At 41.3% G+C, this 19,927-nt stretch overlaps 1 protein-coding gene across 1 annotated transcript in view; it reads right to left on the bottom strand.

Moving 5' to 3' along the window:
- plxna4 (plexin A4) overlaps positions 1–19,927 on the bottom strand; it is a 322,421-nt gene that overhangs the window by 128,381 nt on the left and 174,113 nt on the right. The window contains exon 4 of the mRNA XM_078165425.1: positions 17,786–17,914. Within this exon, the coding sequence (XP_078021551.1) occupies positions 17,786–17,914 (129 nt within the window). The remainder of the gene's footprint in view (positions 1–17,785; positions 17,915–19,927) is intronic.

Raw genomic sequence — 19,927 nt, 5'->3', positions numbered from 1 at the left:
CACTTTTGATTAATGAGCCGTCATTGGTGGATGACCGCTGTCACTCACGCCGCTCACGATGACAGCTGGGAAGGAGAGACGACATCATCAGTGTGGGACTGATATTGGGTTATTATGGGGGTAAAGCTGCGTGTTTGTTTGTTTGTGTGTGTGTGGCTGCAAACTAACAGGAATTTCAGTCTTGAAGTACAAGTTTTAGATGAAGGTAATTAAATATTTTGCCTTTCTCTGCAACATTCAAGGTATGTAGAACAAATGTTTCCTCATGATGGTTGAAAAAAAGGTGCTCTCTTTGAATCAGGACTTTAAAATCCAACTGAATTAGAAAGACACCAGATGGTTGTGCCATCACTCTGTGCTGTACAGTTAAACTGCCACTGGCCATTGTTCTACTTACTAGAAAATCAGATGAATGACAAGCATTTACAAGCTGATTATCACACATCTATCCAGCTGCTTCTCATGTAGCCCTGCAAATGATAGTACTTGTAGTATAAAGAAGACAAGATGTATCCATACAGTACTTTAGAGAGTTGAGAGGTAAGAACTTGCAATCAACACCTGTGCAGCTTGCAACTTGGGGAAGACGTAAATCTAGCTCCTTGCCGAAAGACACTACGGCACTAATTTACAGCACGTTCCAATCCTAGACTGAAAAAATAATGGACGTAACCACCCTGATGCCACCCATTGGTTTGTAGGCTCCTGTTTTAAAACCTTGGCCGTCGCCATCTTGTTTTTTTTGGAGCCAGATGTGACCATATTTAGGCAACAGGCTGGAGCTGTGAAGAAGCAAGAGGTGTATCTGACTAAGAAGCCAAGGACACTATCAGCAAATGGCCCATAACTCAAAGTGGAAACGCCCTTAATTATGCCAAACTTTAAGCCTTAATAAATGTGAACTAGTAATAGTTTAAAAAAAAACAAATCCCCCATGTTTATTTCTGTTTACTTCTGCTGTAAAGTTAGGCATTTTAACACGGGGGTCTATGGGGACTGAGTGGCTTCAGGAGCCAGCCTCAAGTGGCCATTCAAAAAAAAAAAAAAAAAAAAAAAAAATGCAGTTATTGGCACTTCCATGTTGGCTTCATTTTTCAGCCCCTGAGGCTACAACTTGGTTCCAATTTACCATATATTTTCGTATGCCAGAAGAGATTTAGTATTTCCCAAAACAGAGTATGTTAAATGCAGTAAGCCAATAATAGCAGGATGTCCTACTGCAAGCTTTCCTGTCTATTCAGACCCAAAATACTTTGCACAGCAGATGATGCGTCACATCAACTGAGCTGCAGACAGATGACAGCTCAGTGACAGCTGACTGATGCAACAATGACGGATGACAGTGCATTCAAGTGTTAAGTACTACATATTTTTTGTGACTTGCGTGCATGATTAATACATTAATACATGGCAATTTCGACTGCAAGGATATATGCGCAAGAGGGTCAAAGTTCAAGGTACAATGTTATAATGAATTAGTATGCCTATTCCATGCAACAGTTCATCTTTGTAAGGGCAGGTGCAGTATGTACTTTACAGAGAAAGTATGTAATTTGGGATGCAGCAGTAATCTAGGTAATTTTTAAATCACCTCACAGCTTCAGTGCAACGCCTCCGATAGGTGCTGAGGATCAAATTCTTTGGATACTGGTCTCTCTTTATACCTCCGGATATAAGTGATGCAATTATACATGTCTCTGCAGCACATTTTACTGACTAAATTCCATATTTCAGGGGATGAAAAGGACCATAATTAAACCATCCAATGTAGGGCATGACTGAATGTAACAAGAGATCAGAAACGCCTATGCGTAGTGGAATCTCTACAGCGCAGCCTGGCACTGGCGGCGCTTCTCTCTGTTGGACACACAGGCTATCACACAGCACATCCTGCCTGACAGCCTCTCTCTCTGTCGCTCTCAAACAAAAACACACCAAGTCAATGCCACGATTTTGCGCACACTCACAGTGGAAGTCATATTTCAGCACGTGTGCGCACAGATGCAAAGGCAGCGCACATACTGTCACTGAAGTCAGACACTGACACACTGGCGCGATGGAGATACTCTGAAAAACATACATCATTCTCTCTTGCTCTCTACATTTATGTCACTTCTGTGTATCTCTACACGTACTATAAATAGCAGGCAGACATGTGCGCACACACACACTGACACAGATTCACACACAGCTGAATGAATTCAGAGGGGGCGTGTCTCCTTGTCAAAGTCAAGAGGAATCCAGCATGCTAGTACAGATTAAAAACAATACAAGTGAGTCCTTGTGTGTTAAGCGTGTGTGTGTGCTTTGGGGGGGAGAAGAAAAAAATCGGCTGGTATGTTTTGCCCTCCCTACTGTGTAGAGGCGTATTTGCATTAGGCAGATAAAGGGAATGAGTCTGAGATGGAATCAGAGAGATAGCAGTGCAAGTGTGTGCATCAAACTCAACACTGATCCTCGTTACATCTCACATGATAGATTCTCCCCCTTCCTGTCACTCTCCACCAAGCGTGCTCCTCATCCTGAGATCCACCACTGCCTCAGCCCACTGCCAGCTAAATAACCTGGTAGTCACTGAAGAGAAAGGCCATTGTGTTAGCCTATGGAGGGATTTCAGCTACCAAAGCCTTATCATGAGAGTGTATGAAACCGCAATCTCCCTGTGTACGTGTGTGTGTGTGTGTGTGTGTTTATGTAATCTACGTAACTATGTCACCGCATCGAGTGGTTTGTCACTTCGTGATCTGCCATAAAAGCTAAGCACCCACACAGAACTGTCGCAAACAATGCTACCATATCTCAACGCTTTATAATTTAACACTTCATCGGTGGCAGATATGCCGATACACACACCACCCACATGTACACACGTATACAAAAACACACACGGATTTAGACTTTGTAGAACGGAAGGGACCTCCTGATGCCTATCGAGGCCTCAGATGCCTGCATCTGGGGAAATGGTTTTCTCAACAGATAAAACACACACACACACGCACAAAGACAAACACACACCACATTCAGATGCCAGCAGAAGGGATGGGTGCCAATGTGAACCCTCTGTTCCAGAGCGCGGATCCTGATATCATTCATTCTCCCTCTGTCTGTCTGTCTTTCTCTGTCACTCAGACGCTCTGAGGTGTGTAAGATCATACATTCATCATCTCTCCAAAGCCTCCGTTCTCTATCTGCTGCACACACACACTCAAGCAGGCAACACTTTTGTCCCCTCTTTTATCAGAAAAAATTGAGGGATTTGGTGGCTAAACGACCCAATGCACCCCTTGTCTCTCTCATCTCGATATTACATTCATTTCATGCAATCTTCTTCATGTGCTTTGCCAGAGAGGCGACCATTACGGCTCACTGTCTCTTCACTATGGCTGGGCTATCATATCAGCAGGGATAAATACAAAGGACGGGGTGCATGGTATTTATAATTCCCTCCTGTTTCAGGTGAGCAAATGACAGCCATTATACCCTGCACTCTCCCTCCTTTCACAATAGGGGAGATGGAAGCTGCTGAATATAATCACGCTGTTAAAAAAAAAAAAAAAAGGCCAAGATCACAGAAGTACTTGATGCCTTAATGTGTGGGGAGAGAGATGAAGACGTACTCGATCATTTACTGTGGTGGCACTATGGCATCAAATTATATATATGGCATATATACACTAAGTGTGTCTACTGTATCTGTGGAAGAGGGGTGTCAAAGGCAGAGAGGTGTAGTCGTCTTCGCTTTAAGTCTATTCAGGTTTCACACTTAAAGATCTTCATCATTACACTGAGGAGATGATAAAGCTCCACTTTGTTTTTCTTTCCTCCCTCCTTCTTCTCTCTGTCTCCCCTCCTCCTTACATAATGCCAGCGGCCTTCGAGTCGACCTGCAGATGGAAAGTGATCATTTAATAAATCTGGAGAGAATTTTATTATTAACTAATTCTTCTGCCTCATCCCTATTCCTCTCCCCCTCTTTATCCTACTCTTTTCCTGCCCCCTCCACTTGTAATTAAACAGGGATTCCACCTGCAGCCAAACTCCAGCACTCCAAATGAACAGAGAGGGAAATTAAAGTGATAGCCCAATCCTGCCTTACAGCCTGTAGGGCACACTGAACTTCTCTTATCTTTTCTCCTCTTCCCTGAGGCCAGCTGCGTCTTTTTCTCCTTCCCTGGTGTGAGTTTGTTCATTAGTTTGGCACAATGCTGGCAGTGCATCAGTACTATTGGTTGGGAAGCAGAAATTAATAAAAAATAATTTGGCTAAATGACTGTTATGTTGTGTTATTTGGTCAGTTTTAATAACACACTAAGTAATCAATGCTGTGTGCATGTGTCAAAGATAAATTGCTGCTTGTGACAGTAGTTGACTCCAATTAAATATCATCACATAATGCAGATGACTGCAAGCAAATCTGTGGAAATCATTTAACCTTAAAAATGAAATCATTGCTCATATACTAGGAATGTACTGATTGTGAAACACAATACAGATGTTAAAATAACAGTTTGGCCGATACCAACACCTATGTTTTTTGTATGATGTTATCTATTTTGTTTCTGTTGTAATTTATACCCCCATTTTGTGCCTGATAAACAAAGAAATTTCCATTATAAGATAATAATTTAACTGTTTTAAAGTCACACGGCCCTTAATCACAGTGTCCGAACATAAATTCAAACATATACATTTATGAAACAACCTTTACATAACCTTTCACATGAAAAACATCTTTTTAAAAAACAAAAACTGCTTCAAAAGTCTTTTTGGTGTATATAATTCCCCGAATATCGGCCAATACCAATGTTCAGCCGATGAATCCCTATCATATACATAACAATAAATAAGAGTTATGATTCCTGACCTCAATATTTCTACCAACGTGCAAACATGTGTACAGTAGAAGCTCTTTCAGTGCCCCTGGATAACACAGAGTATATACAGTCCCTCTATCCAGGGCAATACCAGTGTTTGTTTATTACAAGTGGTAAAACAACAATCTGTTTCTTCTCAACTTCACCTCTCAATTCCTGGTCTGTCTCTTATTCTGTTCTTTATCTATCACCCCCTATCCATTCATCCTGTCATTTATTCCTTCATTCATTTACTGGTGCCTACTTCTATCCATCTTGTCCTCTCATGTCCCCACCTCTCCCCCCTCTCCAGCTGGATGGAGGACAGATTGACGTGGGAGTCAAATGAAGCGAGGGACACATCAGCGACCCACTGCCTCGTCACAGCTGACGCACCACTCAATCCGTCAACCACCAACCAACGGTATCATATCATAAACTCAGTTAACAGAGCGGGCCGGTGGCTGCAAGTGCAATATTGTTTTCATTCGTGGTTCTCGGAGGTCAAATGAGAAAGCCATCCATTGCGCTGTCAGGATTGTCAGCGCATGACAAGCGACTCGGATACAATCGATCATTTTCACTTATCTTTCCGTTCCAAAGAAGGTAAGGCCCCCCCGTACACAAAAAAGGCAGTTTAACAAGCTTAAGGCGGTTTACTAATAACAGTTTACAGATTAGAATCTCCTGCATGAGGCGTGCTCTGACATATTTCTACCATTTATCATCTTTGGTATGTCTTCCAAATAAGCAACAAAAAGCTAAGGCATGCTAAGCTAAGCAACAATAAATTCAAACAACAGAACTTTCCCTCATCATGCTAATGTTGTCCCATTAAGCTGTCAGTCATCAGTGCTGGAACCATGCTGAAAACATGTTAGATGTCAAGGTGCATTTAAGGTGTGGAGTCTAGTTTGACCCATCACTGCACAAACAGGATTTGCATTTAGTCTGTAATGCCATTTCGCCCCATGGCAGGTGCTGTAAGTGTAGCCACACACAAACACACTGACTAATTTTGCACAGGCTGCCTCATCATGACCTGGGGCATAGCCTGGGTAAAAATAAGGTCTGTATTACGCAGACACGGTGCACAGTTTGTACTGTTTCCAGCAGCCAAGATATTGACAGAAGAGGCTGATGATGACTCACATAAATGACAAATTTTATAAAGTGTCTGTCTGCTATAAAATATAATGGGGCTTTTCGATTCAAAACTATCTGCTGTGGCGAAAAAATATACTGAGAAACAGCAGGAGAGAAACAGAGAGAAAACAAAGGTAAAACTTCAGAAGGGACTTTGAGTGAGCCGAGAGTTCTCTCCAACCTTGTCTGCCCCACTTCGTTGACATTTTTCAGAAGTGTGTCAGGCAGCGATGGCTGCAACACATCAGCTCTGTTCACTTGCCTTGTTAGACCACAGCAGCCTGCAGCTAAACTGGGACACAACATAATATGCACATCTAAACACCTTCATAACTCGGAACCACACACTAGAGGGGTGAGGAAGCTACACTGTAAGGGATGTGGTTTAAAAAGTTTCCCCGCTGATAGAAATTAAAGAATGCTGGTATTAAACGTCTTTGATAAGATGCGAAGACGCGATACTTCCACAAATTAGCTTGTCGGATTTCCCTCAGGGGGTTCAAAACTGGAAGAGAAAAAAAAAAACGTTTGACTTTGAACGATCTCACCCCACTATAGTACACATTTTCAATAATTCACACGTACAGATCTGCATTTGCTACGCTGAATATAAATAATTGAGCACCATGAGTGTGGCAGTGGCAGCACTTTCGAGCAACAGTTTATAAGCTGAATGTAAAAACCCTGGTATATGGAGAAAAAAAAGTACTTAAGCAAGAAAACCATGTAGGAACATACTTGATAAAATCCAACTAGTGACTGACTGAACATTTGCTGGCAGGATGAGTTCATGTGCTTGCTAGGTTGCTGGAGGGCAATGGTATGACTATGGGAACATTGGAGGATGGATTGAATGACTTAGATGTAACAAAAACAGCTTGAACTGCTCCCAAATGCCCTGGAGCCCATGTCAAGTCACAACACTATAATCTGCTGAGTAATGTACTCTCCCATCAAAATGATAAGCACTCAAATTACTTTCTCATGATCGGATCCAAACAGGAGTTGCTTAGGTGCCACTTGACAGCATGAACTGTTGTGTCAAAAGTGTATCACTGTAGATTCCAACATGTACTTTATACAGTTAGTAGTGCTTATTCACTGTTGTGTGTCAGTGAAAAACAATAAGTGAAAACCAATTCTGGTTAATATGTAGGATTAATGTTACTAGATACCTACGCATCTGGTTCATTTTGAGATTTTTGTCTACTTCTCTCCAAAGAGTTAAATCAACCAAAAATAGGTATTTTTTTGTCTCTTATCTGTAGTGCTACTTATCAGTCTAGATTGTTTTGGTAGGAGTTACCAAGTGCTGGAGATATTGGCCATGAAGACATCTGCCTTCTCTAAAATATAATGTCTCAGCAATGTCTCTTACCATAAATCATGACCTGGTTATTAAGATAATATACAGACCTTTTTGGTAGCTATTTCATGTAGGAACTATTTTGTTTCTACCTAATTATACCTGCCACGCAGAAGGAAACATGCATCTACTGCTAGCTCACGTAGCATCAGTGAACTAGCTAACATTACAGATCATCTGAGGAGGACACCATTAATATTTAAATCTCATGCTCTCACAAGCACAAGCCACATGTCCATGAATAGATGCATGCTTTATTTACGATGCTTTGATCACCACAATCCAAGTGCCATCTAGTTCCATTATATTTGAATGAAGGCAGACATCTCTACGACTGATATCGCCGACATTTGGCAACTCACACATAGACAAACAAAACTGATAAATAATATGTGATGTAAAAGGAAACATATGTGTTTTTTATTCTGGGGTTAACTGTCCCTTTAAGTAACAGACGAAATCATAGGTACAGTGATTTTACATTTCAACTCATGGCCTGTCAAGACTTTTGGTCACTTGGTAAAATTATTGGGACTAAGTTTATGTTTACTGATAAGAAATGTAAATAATTTATTGAGCTGCTGCAGCCACTCTCTTCCTTTAACAGAGATACCTGCCATTTAAATTGTTTGGTTAAAACATTCATTTTGTTGTGTTGTATGCCTGAGACCCTTCAAGGGGTTAATCGTCAGTGCGTACGTAAGTATTCTTGTTTTCACAGTGACGGCTCATTGTATTCAGACCTTCGGCAGGAGCACACAGCCCGTTGGTAAGTAGAGTAACAACTGCTAGCTGCAAACAGCCTGCTAACGATGGTTGAATTATACATAAATGGTTGTGTGTTGACGTTCACCACGCTATCTCGACGTGCTTTAGGTAACTTATAATTTGTGGTTTATAAGCGTGATAAGTGTTCAGCCTCCACCGTGAGTGTAGCGCAGCACTCTCGGCTAGCACTCGGCTAACTCCCGGGAGCATTCTCAGTGGTCGATGTTGGCCGAGACATGCCGGTGGTTGAACACTCGGTGAGCTAATGTGGACGATGGCGTGGTGAACAGCGACTCTGACTCCGTGGTCTGTTGCAGAGCACTGTGTTGTGTTTCGTGGCTTTTGTAACTTGTAGGCGGCACGTGCAGTAAGTAAACACGGGCCGTGTCTCGATGTGTCCGCGCTGCCGTCTAGAGACTGCTTCGCGCATGCTCCTAGAGCGCTGGGCTTTCTGGGAGATGTAGTCAATGTGGTTGCTTTGGGTCTTCTGTGTTGTGTTTGACATTGTTACGTATGTAAATAATATGTAGGTAGATTCATGTTATATGTATGGCAACATTCTTGTTTAGAATGATAGCTGATGGAAGAAATATAACCAGCTTAAAGAATCATGTTCTATTTATTGTAAAAAGTGGAAACAGCTGTTCAGTAATCACAGTTTTACATTAGACATTACATGTAACATTTTGCATCTGTTTCTGTTTGTTTCAGGTTTATGACCTGTGGTCATTTTGTTATCGAAATAAAGAAGACAAAAAGAAAAACACGAGTTATAACTTTGTGTGCTGCCTGTCGAGCCTTTTCGGAGGGCTAAAATTTAAAAAGATCCGAACATGGCCAGCCAGGTATAATCTGTCATGCGGGGTAGTTTATATTTTTCATGGCCAATACCACATGATATCGGCTGATTAGACACAGCAAAAATCAGTGTTTCCTCCACAATGTTGAACACCATGTGATGCGACGATGCTAATTTGCTTTGCCACAGGTAGCAAAAGTTTTATTCGCACCTCATGAAGGGGAGTGTTAATTTTGCCCCTCTGTGACCGCACCGCTAAGTATTATTGTGGCATCTTAATTATGGTTTACCAATAGTGATACAATCAGAAAGCTAATGCGTTGTTTATCTTTAATCAATTAAGATAGGTCTTTTTATATTTTGTAATGGAAAGCTTAGGATGGACAAGGACACCCATGTGCACGGTACACGGTACTATTAGCCGATCATTCTCCACCTCATGCAATAACCTTTGTGCTAACGTCCAATTCCACTGTTGACTTCAATTGCTATTCATCACTTCAGGGGAGTTTTTTTCCCTTCTGAAAAAGGTTTATAGCTCCTATTAAAAACGAATGCTTTGTTAGTGTGTGATTTGTACTTTTAATTTCCATACTGAACGAACGCTGAAATGATCCCCCAGCCTCCACCCAAACCACCTCATTCATTCTGCCCAGATGTCCTCGTTGTGGCTGACAGATGAACCAGTGTTAACACGATACAGTAACATGGTAGTGAAGAACAGCAGCAGCTCATATTAACAGTGGGATTGACCTGCCCCTGTCACTCAAACACCAACCCTAACATCCATAATCAGAGCCCATTCTATAATCTGACTGTCCTCTTTATACCAGAACATCTATTTAACCCACTAATAAGATGACTCGTGTGTGTATGAGTGAGGGAGATACAGAGATAGGGATCCAATTAGAGGACAGCCAATCACTGGATTAATGAGAGAGTATGGATGACAGATTACTCCGCTAGTAAGGAATGGTGAAAGAAATGGAGGATGGGGGATGGTATAGGGTAGAAATGACAAAGGGTAGTAAGAGAGGGCTAGAAATGGAATAAAGATGGAGAGAGAGGAGATGAAGAAAGAGGAACAAGGAACACAAAAGACTGAATCCTCATTGGCTTTACAAATCCCCTTAGAAATGAATAGGGGTTGTAGGAGCAAAAATCTATAATCCTAAAAGAAAAACAAATCTAACAAAGAGGACACAATCACAGGATGGAGGAAGGGAAGAGAAAAGAGGTTGCAAGAATGGAAGAGAAATTAAATGAGGGATGAGAAAAATACTGGAATGTGGAGACCATTATATACAGTACAGAGGGATACTGCATGGGTATGTGCATCTGTGTTAGGCTAGCTTTCTTCTCTAATGAGCGAATAATGTGACACAGACAAGCAGGGTGCAGTGTGACTCTCAGCGTGATGCCCATGCCTGAAGCTGGGTCTAAACCTCTCTGTCAAGGTGTTCAAGTGGTCCCAGTGGCCACAGTTTAATTTACCGGTATTTATAGTTCTTAATCTAACACTAACATAACACTAGATTGCTGTGTGATACATTATCAAACTCTGTCTTTCATTCCTTAAAGTAATCATGTTTACATTCTTTTTATTTCTTGATAGAAAGTGAAGATACTAAAGTTAGCACTGAAAAAAGCTCATCACTAAATTGGTTTTCTGATAAAGGAAAAATTACTGAGGCGGGAAATCTTATATAGCCAAAGTAATCATGTTTACTTTCTTTAATTCACTTTCGATAGAGCGATGATTGCAGTGAGGACAAGGTTTGCATTTGTTTACTGTTAATGAAAAGGAGAAGATTGCAGAGCCTTGTCTCAACTTTGTTCAAGTTGTTTTCAACATCACCTGCTGGGATCAGAAATATGAGCAACTCCAGCAGATCGATCTCAGTTATTATGGTCTCGAGATGGTCCCTGTAATCCCTATACCGTGAACGTGTAGTTCAACTTCACCTCTAGCAGAGCCTTTACCTGCAGCCTTTGTATGTAGTAGGAATTATAAGAAATGTAGCATAGTGTTAGTTCAGGCAGGACACGATGTCAAGCTCAGCCTACATCCCAGCTAGAACAGCTGATCTCAAACAGCCCAATCAACTGATGGAGCGGCTGATTGATGAGAGTCAGCTGATAGATCACATGACTCCTTTCCATGCAACCACTTTGCGAATCTCATTCAGGGCGCCCTGTTTAAAGTGCTCTGGCCTGCCTACTGTTGCTGCTTCCTCTGCAAGCCACTTTGCAACCTGCCTCCACCCCAGCTCCTCCTTTTCATACTGTGTCTGACTATCAATGCCATTTCTGTTTGCCATTGATGCTGCTCTGTTCTTTTCCCGGGGGGTCTTTGCTGCTGCTCTCTCTGCCTCAGGCTTTCCTAGTTTGCATGTGGAAGGGCAGGGAGGTGTGTTCTCTCTGTCTTATGGCTTTCCACACAGGCGTGTGAAAGAGGCTTTCAGCGTAGGCCCGAGGAAAGGCAGAGAGCCATACCGCCAAATATAATACTGCAAATGGAAATGAAGTTTTCTTTGACTAAAGTGTTCCTGACTGAAGTATGAAAACATACAAAACCATCTATCAGCAAACAAGAAACGCACAGTGCATCTGTAATTTTTTCTAAAGGAATACTTCACCCCCAAAATGACCATTTGAATATAAATGACTAATACTGTCTTAAGCTGAATTTGTGAACGAAGACTCCAACACTGTAGAAGATGCTTAATGACTCCAAGTCACAGGGGTCCCTTTAAACAACAGAAAAACATCCGTTTCCAATGGGAACCTGAACTAAAACTGAAACTTATCTATGCTCTCTTCCTAGCCAGACTCCATTGACAATAAAGGTAATTTTACCTCAGTGAACACAGAAGCTGCTGGTCTACTGCTGCCTTGAATGGTAGTTTGTTTGTGTTATTGTGTGGCTTTGGTGTTTTAAATGGTTAGTTTGGATTCACCAGTCACACAATAACACAAACTAACAGATCAAGGCAGAAGTAGACCAACAGCTCCTGTGCTCAGCAAGGTAAAATTGCTGTTTTTGTCAATGAAGTCTGGCTTTGAAGAATGCAAGGATAAGTTTTGCTTTTAGTTCAGTTCCCCATGGGAAATGGTTGTCTGTTTGGGAAGCACTAGCTGGATAAATAAGACTTGAATTATACTGCACGGATTCTTCATTCACCCTGGAGGCATGTGAGAAAAACAAAGTTTTCTTCACAAATTCCATGTATCATAAGGTGAATAACTGAAAAACAAATACTAATTTGTGGGAGGAAGTATAATTTTATTGACTACATACTCATTCCTACTTAATCTTTCTCTGTCCCTCTCTCCTCCAACATCAGTCTGACTCTCATCATCCTATCCTGGACTCTCATACTCGAAAGGATCCCGTGGAGGTCTGGCTTACTCCTGGTCAACCCCAGGGCCTGGCATCACCAATCTGAGGAAGAGGGTTTCAAGGCTAAGAGCAGCAGGAGAGGAGCTGTATCGACTAACTCTGTTCTCAGCCTCCTGTTGTGGCAACCCACCTCCTCTTCTCTCTTTCTATCATGTGTTTCCTCTTTCTGTATTTCACCCTTGTTCCATCTATCACACTCTCTCTGAGAGTCTGGGTCCCAGGCCCCAGAAACAGCAGGTGGCCTTCTGCTATCGACAGGCTCAGGCTGCCTTAATAGCGTTTGCCACCACTGGGAATTTGGAGTGTGTGTGTGTGTGTGTGTGTGTGTGTGTGTGTGTGTGTGTGCGTGTGTGTGTAAGATGTTATTCGAAACCACAGCACAGATCCAGCAAGCAGTTCTGTTATTCAAAACGTGCATGTACGGGTGACCGCAACATGACCTTTGAACTTGGCTGTCCATGTGAGGCTATAAAAGAAGTCAACACAAGAAACTGAAGATGACTTACTGTTATTGGGGGATCATTCTTAAACTAGACTTATTGCTTCATGGTTGCATGCCTCCGCAAACCAGTCCATTTACAGTTACAGATTACATCCATGTCTGTATGGACTCATATGTTGCCATGACAGTTAACGGTGCTTTAAACATGGATGTTGCTGCATCATTACATCTTCAACCCAGGAGCACAGAAGATCTATATAATCAGCATAGTTTCAAGATGGACACTCAAGATTTGTGTCACCAATTCAGTATCTGACCAAACTGAATAATGGTTAGAAAAGTGTTTTTGCAGAACATAATCATGTCACAGTGAAGCTGACTTTTGACCTTTTGGATATAAAAGGTCATAATTTCATCATTTTATTCTATTAGATATTTGAGTGAAATTTTGTCATAATTAGCATATGATTTCTTGAGTTATGGCCAAAAAACATGCTTTGTTAGGTCACAGTGAACCTGACCTTTGACCACCAAATAATCAGTTCATTATTGAATCTATGTGGAAGCTTGTGCCAAATTTGAGGAAATTCCCTCAAGGCACTCTTGAGGTGTTGCATTTACTAGAATAAGACAAACAAGGACACAGTGACCTTGACCTTTGACCACCAAATTTTAATCATATCATCACTGAGTCCATGTGGACGTTTGTGCCAAATTTGAAGAAATATCCTCATAGTGTACTCGAAAACATCACGCCTCCAGTCATGAAGGTCACCGGCTCAGAGGCATAAAAATGTGTTATTGCTATCAGAACAAATAGCAAATGAATTCTGGCCTGTTGAGATGACAGATTGTTTCTGAAAGTGAAATAAAAAAAAATATGAAAAACGGATCATTCTAGTATCTTTATTACTTCTCATATCTCGCTCTTTCTGTGACCCTGTTTGACATTCAATAAAATTTGTTTTGACTCGAGGCAACAGCATGACAGACAACAATTTTGCACACAGTTTACAAGGAAACCTTCAAGAATCAGCTTGATGTTGAGAAAGCTGTGAGAATAAGCCTGTTATGCCAAAATACTGTCCGTACACGTTCTCTACATTTGAGATGAAGCAATTTGCACCAATTCTCTTTAGTGATTGCAGACACTTGGGAACAGTTTTGTGTTTAACAGTAAATCAGGACAGGTAATACGGCGGTGTTTTTCAGCTGTCTGAATCTGCATGATGAATCACAGCTGAGGTGGAACTCAATTCTATAGAATAAAATGAATGGAAATGGAAGTGATTAGTTATCAATTAAGTCATAACTTCAATATCATACAAGTCTCAAGGAAATGTTGAGTTTTATTCATTCACCTTAATTTGTTCTAAAAGGCCTTCAACAGTTAAGAAGCATGTGTTTGTGTTGTGTTCATTAACTGCTTTCTATATTTGCGTGTATGGTAATTCCCAGACGTTCCTCCTAAACAGTGGAGGTCAGCCCTCTAACTAGGCTAACAGACTAATTACTAAAAAGGCCTAATACACACACACGGGACCACTATTGGCCAACAAAACGCACTTGGTTGCTTTTTTTCAATATACGCTAATTGGCATGCAAATTAAAAATGCTAAATTTCTAACACGATGTTGGGTGATAATAGTGAGACATAACGGAAACCAACATAATGGGAAGAAATGGAGATTTAGTATTCCTAATAATTCATTTGTTATTCTGTTATATCTTCTGTAAGCCCAATTACATGCACCACAATCCAAAAGAGGGGGGAAAAGCAAAATTCACTTTGCTGACTTATGTCCCTCCCCTCCCTTCCTTTCCTCTCTCTGTCTCTGCATAAGGACCGACTGAGACCTCCGCAGAGGCAATGAGAGCAGCATTTGAAAGGGCACCTTCTACTCGCTGTCTGTCTGATATTTAAAGTGTTATCGGGATAATCTGGGCTCTTAAAATGTGCTTGCATTCACACGCATACACACAAACAAATTGCACTACACATCAGCAAATACTGACACTTTCATGGTGCCAGAGAGGTCTATAATCCGCTGGAAGCTGCAGACAATATACAGGGGCAACTAGGCTATCGCTGCCAACAAAACAGCAGTGGCCCTCTGTGATTACGGGTGGCAGGAGATAAAGAGGAGGGAGAGGGGGGAATGATATGCATATTATCTGAACTCAGAGCTTATGCAACATTATTTCTAACAGTCACAATAATAATGACCAATAAATGGGGCTACAATGAACTGGAAAGAGAGAAATCCACCATGGATTCTTTAACCGGTGGCCTGATTTGGCTTTAATGAGTTGATTACTGGCCCTTAAACGGTGCTTGATGAAAAGATAATGTTTGTGCTGAATGGTTAGAGGTCTGTATGTTTACTATTAAACTTCTACTGTGGTTCTCACGTCTATTAAATAAGGGCTCAAGAATTTTCTGTTTGCCACTGCATTATACTGAAATATAAAGAAAGGACTCTGTCCTTCCTATATCTCAAGAACCCACACTTGGCAGGTGTATTGCTGGGGACCCAAAGACGTGCAGTGTGGAATTTGGCACACGTTGGACACGTTCAATATTAAAAGACTTTGAATAAACAAGCAAACAGAGGGGGCGGTGCTTCAGAGCTCATTAACTGCACTTCACTTTTACTGCTGGATGCTGGATATACTAATATTACAACCAAACTCTTCTTCACTTCCCTGGAGTCAACGAGCACGGGCAGATAGCCTACAGGAACAGCACCACTCTGCCACTGCAACTCAAACTGTGTAGGTTTGTCATACTAACCTACAATGCTAATAATTACTGCCGGCACAATATCTCTGCTAATTAAATCCATGCTCTACTTTGTAACTTGTGTTTGTGTAAAAGCAAGCGACTAAAATGCCTATTTGGAAACTGATACTTCCAGTAAGCGTGTTTCACCCATGTTTCTGACCTCCTATAAGTTACTGCTGGTTTACAGTGAGTTAGAATAGTAACATAAACATCGTCTAATAAATCTGTAGCTGTTTGGAGCCCTTTTAGTGGGGGCCCCGGGCAGTTTCCTACCTTGTCTAATGGTATAGTTTGCCCCTGGTGTTTTTTCCTGTGAGTGTATTTCACCAGTGTTTCTGACCGCAAGTAGCTGCAACTTGGGTGTGTGATGCAACTACCTCATGGTAGGTGTTTTGCTCAGTACCCAAAGAAGCGCAGTATCGAGTGTCAGGTTGTTTGCATGAGCGGTTCTTCAGAAAGCTTCAAGCAGCACTAACCAAACAATCCTTCAGTTCAGGCACGTTTTGAATGGGCACTGCACCAGTTAAAGGTTCGGTATGTAGAATTTATTGGGATATATTGGAAGAAAAGAAATATAATATATATTAAGTATGTTTTCTAAGTGTATAATCATCTGAAAATAAGAATCACTGCGTTTTCATTACCTCGAAACGAGCTGTTGTGCTATCTACGTAGGGAACAAATCCTCATGTACGGAGATCAACGATGTTTCAACAGCATATTTTTACAGTAGCACAGAACGGACAAAGCAAACACTGGCTATTGTCATTTTTGCATTTGCCACAATAGTACGCAGCCCCTCCACAACAAGAAAAAAACCCCACTTATATTTAATCGTAAAACTGCTTTATTTAGTTTTTGCCAATTAAAATAACCTGGTCCATTTACTTTGGAGTGGAGGAGGCCTCTGCGGATCATTTGGCACCCAGTAAAATCCTACTGAACATCTCAATCTCAAGTTATCAGAGGAAAAAGGTGAGCACACATAAGCAGGTGCTAGGCTAACGGCCCCAAATAGCATGGGCGAAGCACTGATTTGTAGTGTAAAATTGCTTTATTCAGTGTTTTTACTAGTTTAAATGACATGTTGTGTTTGTTCTGTAGAGAAGGGGTCATCTGCAGATAGTTTTGCTCGCAGTAAAAACCTCCTAGATGTCTAGATTATTAATGAGGTGAGCACACATTAGCAGGTGGGCAAGCAACCCATCTGTGACGTGCTAAACAGCATAGGAGAAATGCTGATTTGTAACATAATGTCACTGAGCTAATCAGTGTTTTTACTGAATTTAATCACCAGTTCCATTTGTTTTGGAGAGGAAGAGACCTCTGCAGATAATTTGGCTCCTGATAAAAACCTCAGAAACAACGAACACTGAGGGGATTCTAATTGGGAGAAGTTTCAGCTGGTTGAAATCTGTAATCCTCACTGCTAGATGCCACTAGATCCCCTTAAATCTTACACACTGTTCCTTTAAGTTAAATCTGACACTATATAGTCATATGTTGCACTCCACTATATATTTCTGTGTGTCATTTTGTATTGCACACTATGAATCGCCTTGTTATTGAAAGGTGCAAGACAAATAAATTTGTCCTGCCTTAATTACTGTGTATGTACAACATGTAATGTAAATGCATGCTTATGGCTTTGTCTTTTGTGTATAACATACAGACAAAGTGAATACTCACCACAGTGAGTCACAGCAGTGTGTGCATTTCTGTGAGCACAGTATGTGTGTTATGGACTTTCCATGGTGCTATTTTAGCAAGGTTTTGCCTCTGATAGAGGTGTTCGCAGTCTCACTGTGTCTGTGTCCATTACACAGAGTGCTGCTATTTCGCTTCACATTCCATGTCATCAAAGGTACTAAGAGAGATAGTGTGTATGTGTGAATCTGTATGTGCGCAGACACACACACCAACACACACACAAGTGGACTGTGACCACTCTCCTCTCTCCCTATAATTCAACACATTTATTCACTCCAACTCTACCCTCACAGTCTGTTTCTATAAAAAGACTTGGTCATAGCATCCAACAGTCTATCTAATCCCTTTCTCTCCTCCAGCCAGGCTGTAATGAAATCCTCTACGCTACACCAAAGGTTATTGTACCCTGTGACATAAGAAAATGATAAATGCCAGTGGTTATGATACTGACTCAGCAGGGGGGGAGCTTTTGATGTGTGTGTTTGTGCGTGTGTCTGTGAGTGTGTGTCTGACCTGGGTCTCAGACATGACATAGAGGTAGTGGTGATCAGAAGAGAAGGCCATGTCTCTGAGGATGGGTCCGTTCTCCACAGCCTGCACAGTCTCATACTGCAGAGCACGAGAGGAGCCGTCTACCCGGATCTGGAAAAACACAGAGGCATATTAACAATTAATGTATTTAAAGATGCAGGATGACGAACAATGTATAGACCTATACAGAAGTAATCCCTTTCAATCACCACTTATGACCCGCTCTTAGTGTGTGGCGGCAAATTTTTCTGCAGAGACTCTGCCCTCTGCCTACATTATCTTAGTTTCTTTTTATTTTCTATGTTTAGGACGTTTATGGGTGTGTAATGGCACAGTGCTCAGGTGAGGTCAGAGCTTTGTAAAAACAGGGTTCCTATACAGATTAAGGCAAGCCAGTTTTAAGTTTTTAAAGACTTAAATTAAGTTTAAGACCAATTTTATAACTACAAAAGCTGAAGGAAAAAAACATGAACTGACATCTATTACTTTGGGTTCGGAACAGTTTTGCTCAAATGTTTATTGCAACATAAAACATGACTTTTTTTGGAAAATACCCAGCATTTTGTTGGCAGGCTTGTTGGGCAGTTTCATGTTTCTCACTCTGCATGTGGGATTCCTCTGCTTTAATTCCCATCTTGCAGAGTTTGGACAAACTTTTTGCATAAAATACACCAAGTCCTGTACAGTCCTGCAAAGGCCTTAACTGTGCTGCGAAATCCTGTTGAAATGGCCAATTTGTACCTCCCCGAAAAATCTCAAATATAATGAGGCAAAATGCCAAACGAGTGAATTTGGGGTTGGCGTTTACTTTCACACTCCCTGGTGAGCTTGTTTGCAGAAACTGACAATCCTGGACAGTATGTCTTTAATATTTCTAGTCTTTGTAGCACTCACAGGTACTATAATAAAAACAATATTTTAAAAAGGAAATGTTATGTGAAAATAGGATCTGCACACTTGGACCAACGCAAGGAAATGTTGAAAACCATACATGAAGTATACTAGAAACTTTGCTGATTCTGTCAGATCTGTCGAAGCAGAGCTAATCCTTTTTCACTCAAGCACCAAAGTTATTATTTCAACTTAACTGATATAGGCAACTGAAAATGCAAAACAACTACCTCCTTTTTTTAAAAGAAGCAATAATAATATGCATCTGATATCGTTGGGGTGAAGCAAGTGCCTTTAAGTACCATCAAGTGCATTAACTTACCAATGCTACCCAAGATGTAAAGAAGAGTAGAGAAAAGCCAGCAACTGAAGTAAGTAAAATGACAGGGCTGAAAATACAGCATCAATAAAGGCTAGCTGAGGTAGAACAGAAGCAAAGTGAGAAAGAGTAATGTTGCCTTCCACAAAGAAGGCCTTGGCAATGGAACAAAGGTGACGTCTAGGAGAACAAAGTGTGCAATTAGGGATCAAGGTATCATTAAAAAGGTACTTTTGAACATTATATTTGACAAAATTGCCCATCTACCTCATACAGCCTCAGGATTTTCCCATGCATCATGGCTTCCTGTGCTGTGTCTGAGAAGCTCATCTTTCTCTATCACAGTTCCAGCCATTCAAAAAGTGATTACAGTAATTAGGCATCTGGGCGAGAGGTGTGGTTTGTGGGCCCCTAGGTGTGTTTACTCAGCAGAAAGTGCATGGAATTAGCCCCGTGCACACTTGGTGGTGTGATGGAAGTGTTCTGGGTTGTGCCCGAACATCTGCTTACATCGTCACACACACACACACACACACACACACACACACACACACACACACACACAACGCACAGGATGTCTTCCAAATGATCCTTTCTAAATCTGCTCCTCTGGCTGTAATTTCCCAGTAACACACGGCATTGACACATACCTACCCAAGCAACTTTCAGCACCCAGTAGAATACACACTCACACACACACAGACCTGTGTGGACTTGCGGACAGGTGTGAGGCAAGTCTCGTTAAAGTTGTGATGACTCCAGGTAGTTCTTTGTGCTCTTCAGCACTTAAGGGTTCATGGGTAATAGGCACAAAATAATTGGACAGGAAGCAGATGGTCGAGCAGACAGGTGAGTCACTTCATGATTAATTATTAATTAATTTAGCTCTTTAAGGTCAAAAAGCCGTAACTGTT

Source organism: Epinephelus lanceolatus, chromosome 23, assembly GCF_041903045.1.
Source record: "Epinephelus lanceolatus isolate andai-2023 chromosome 23, ASM4190304v1, whole genome shotgun sequence".
NCBI classification, from domain to species: domain Eukaryota; kingdom Metazoa; phylum Chordata; class Actinopteri; order Perciformes; family Serranidae; genus Epinephelus; species Epinephelus lanceolatus.
Note: the sequence above shows the minus strand (reverse complement) of the source record. Positions and strands in the feature narration are given on the sequence as shown.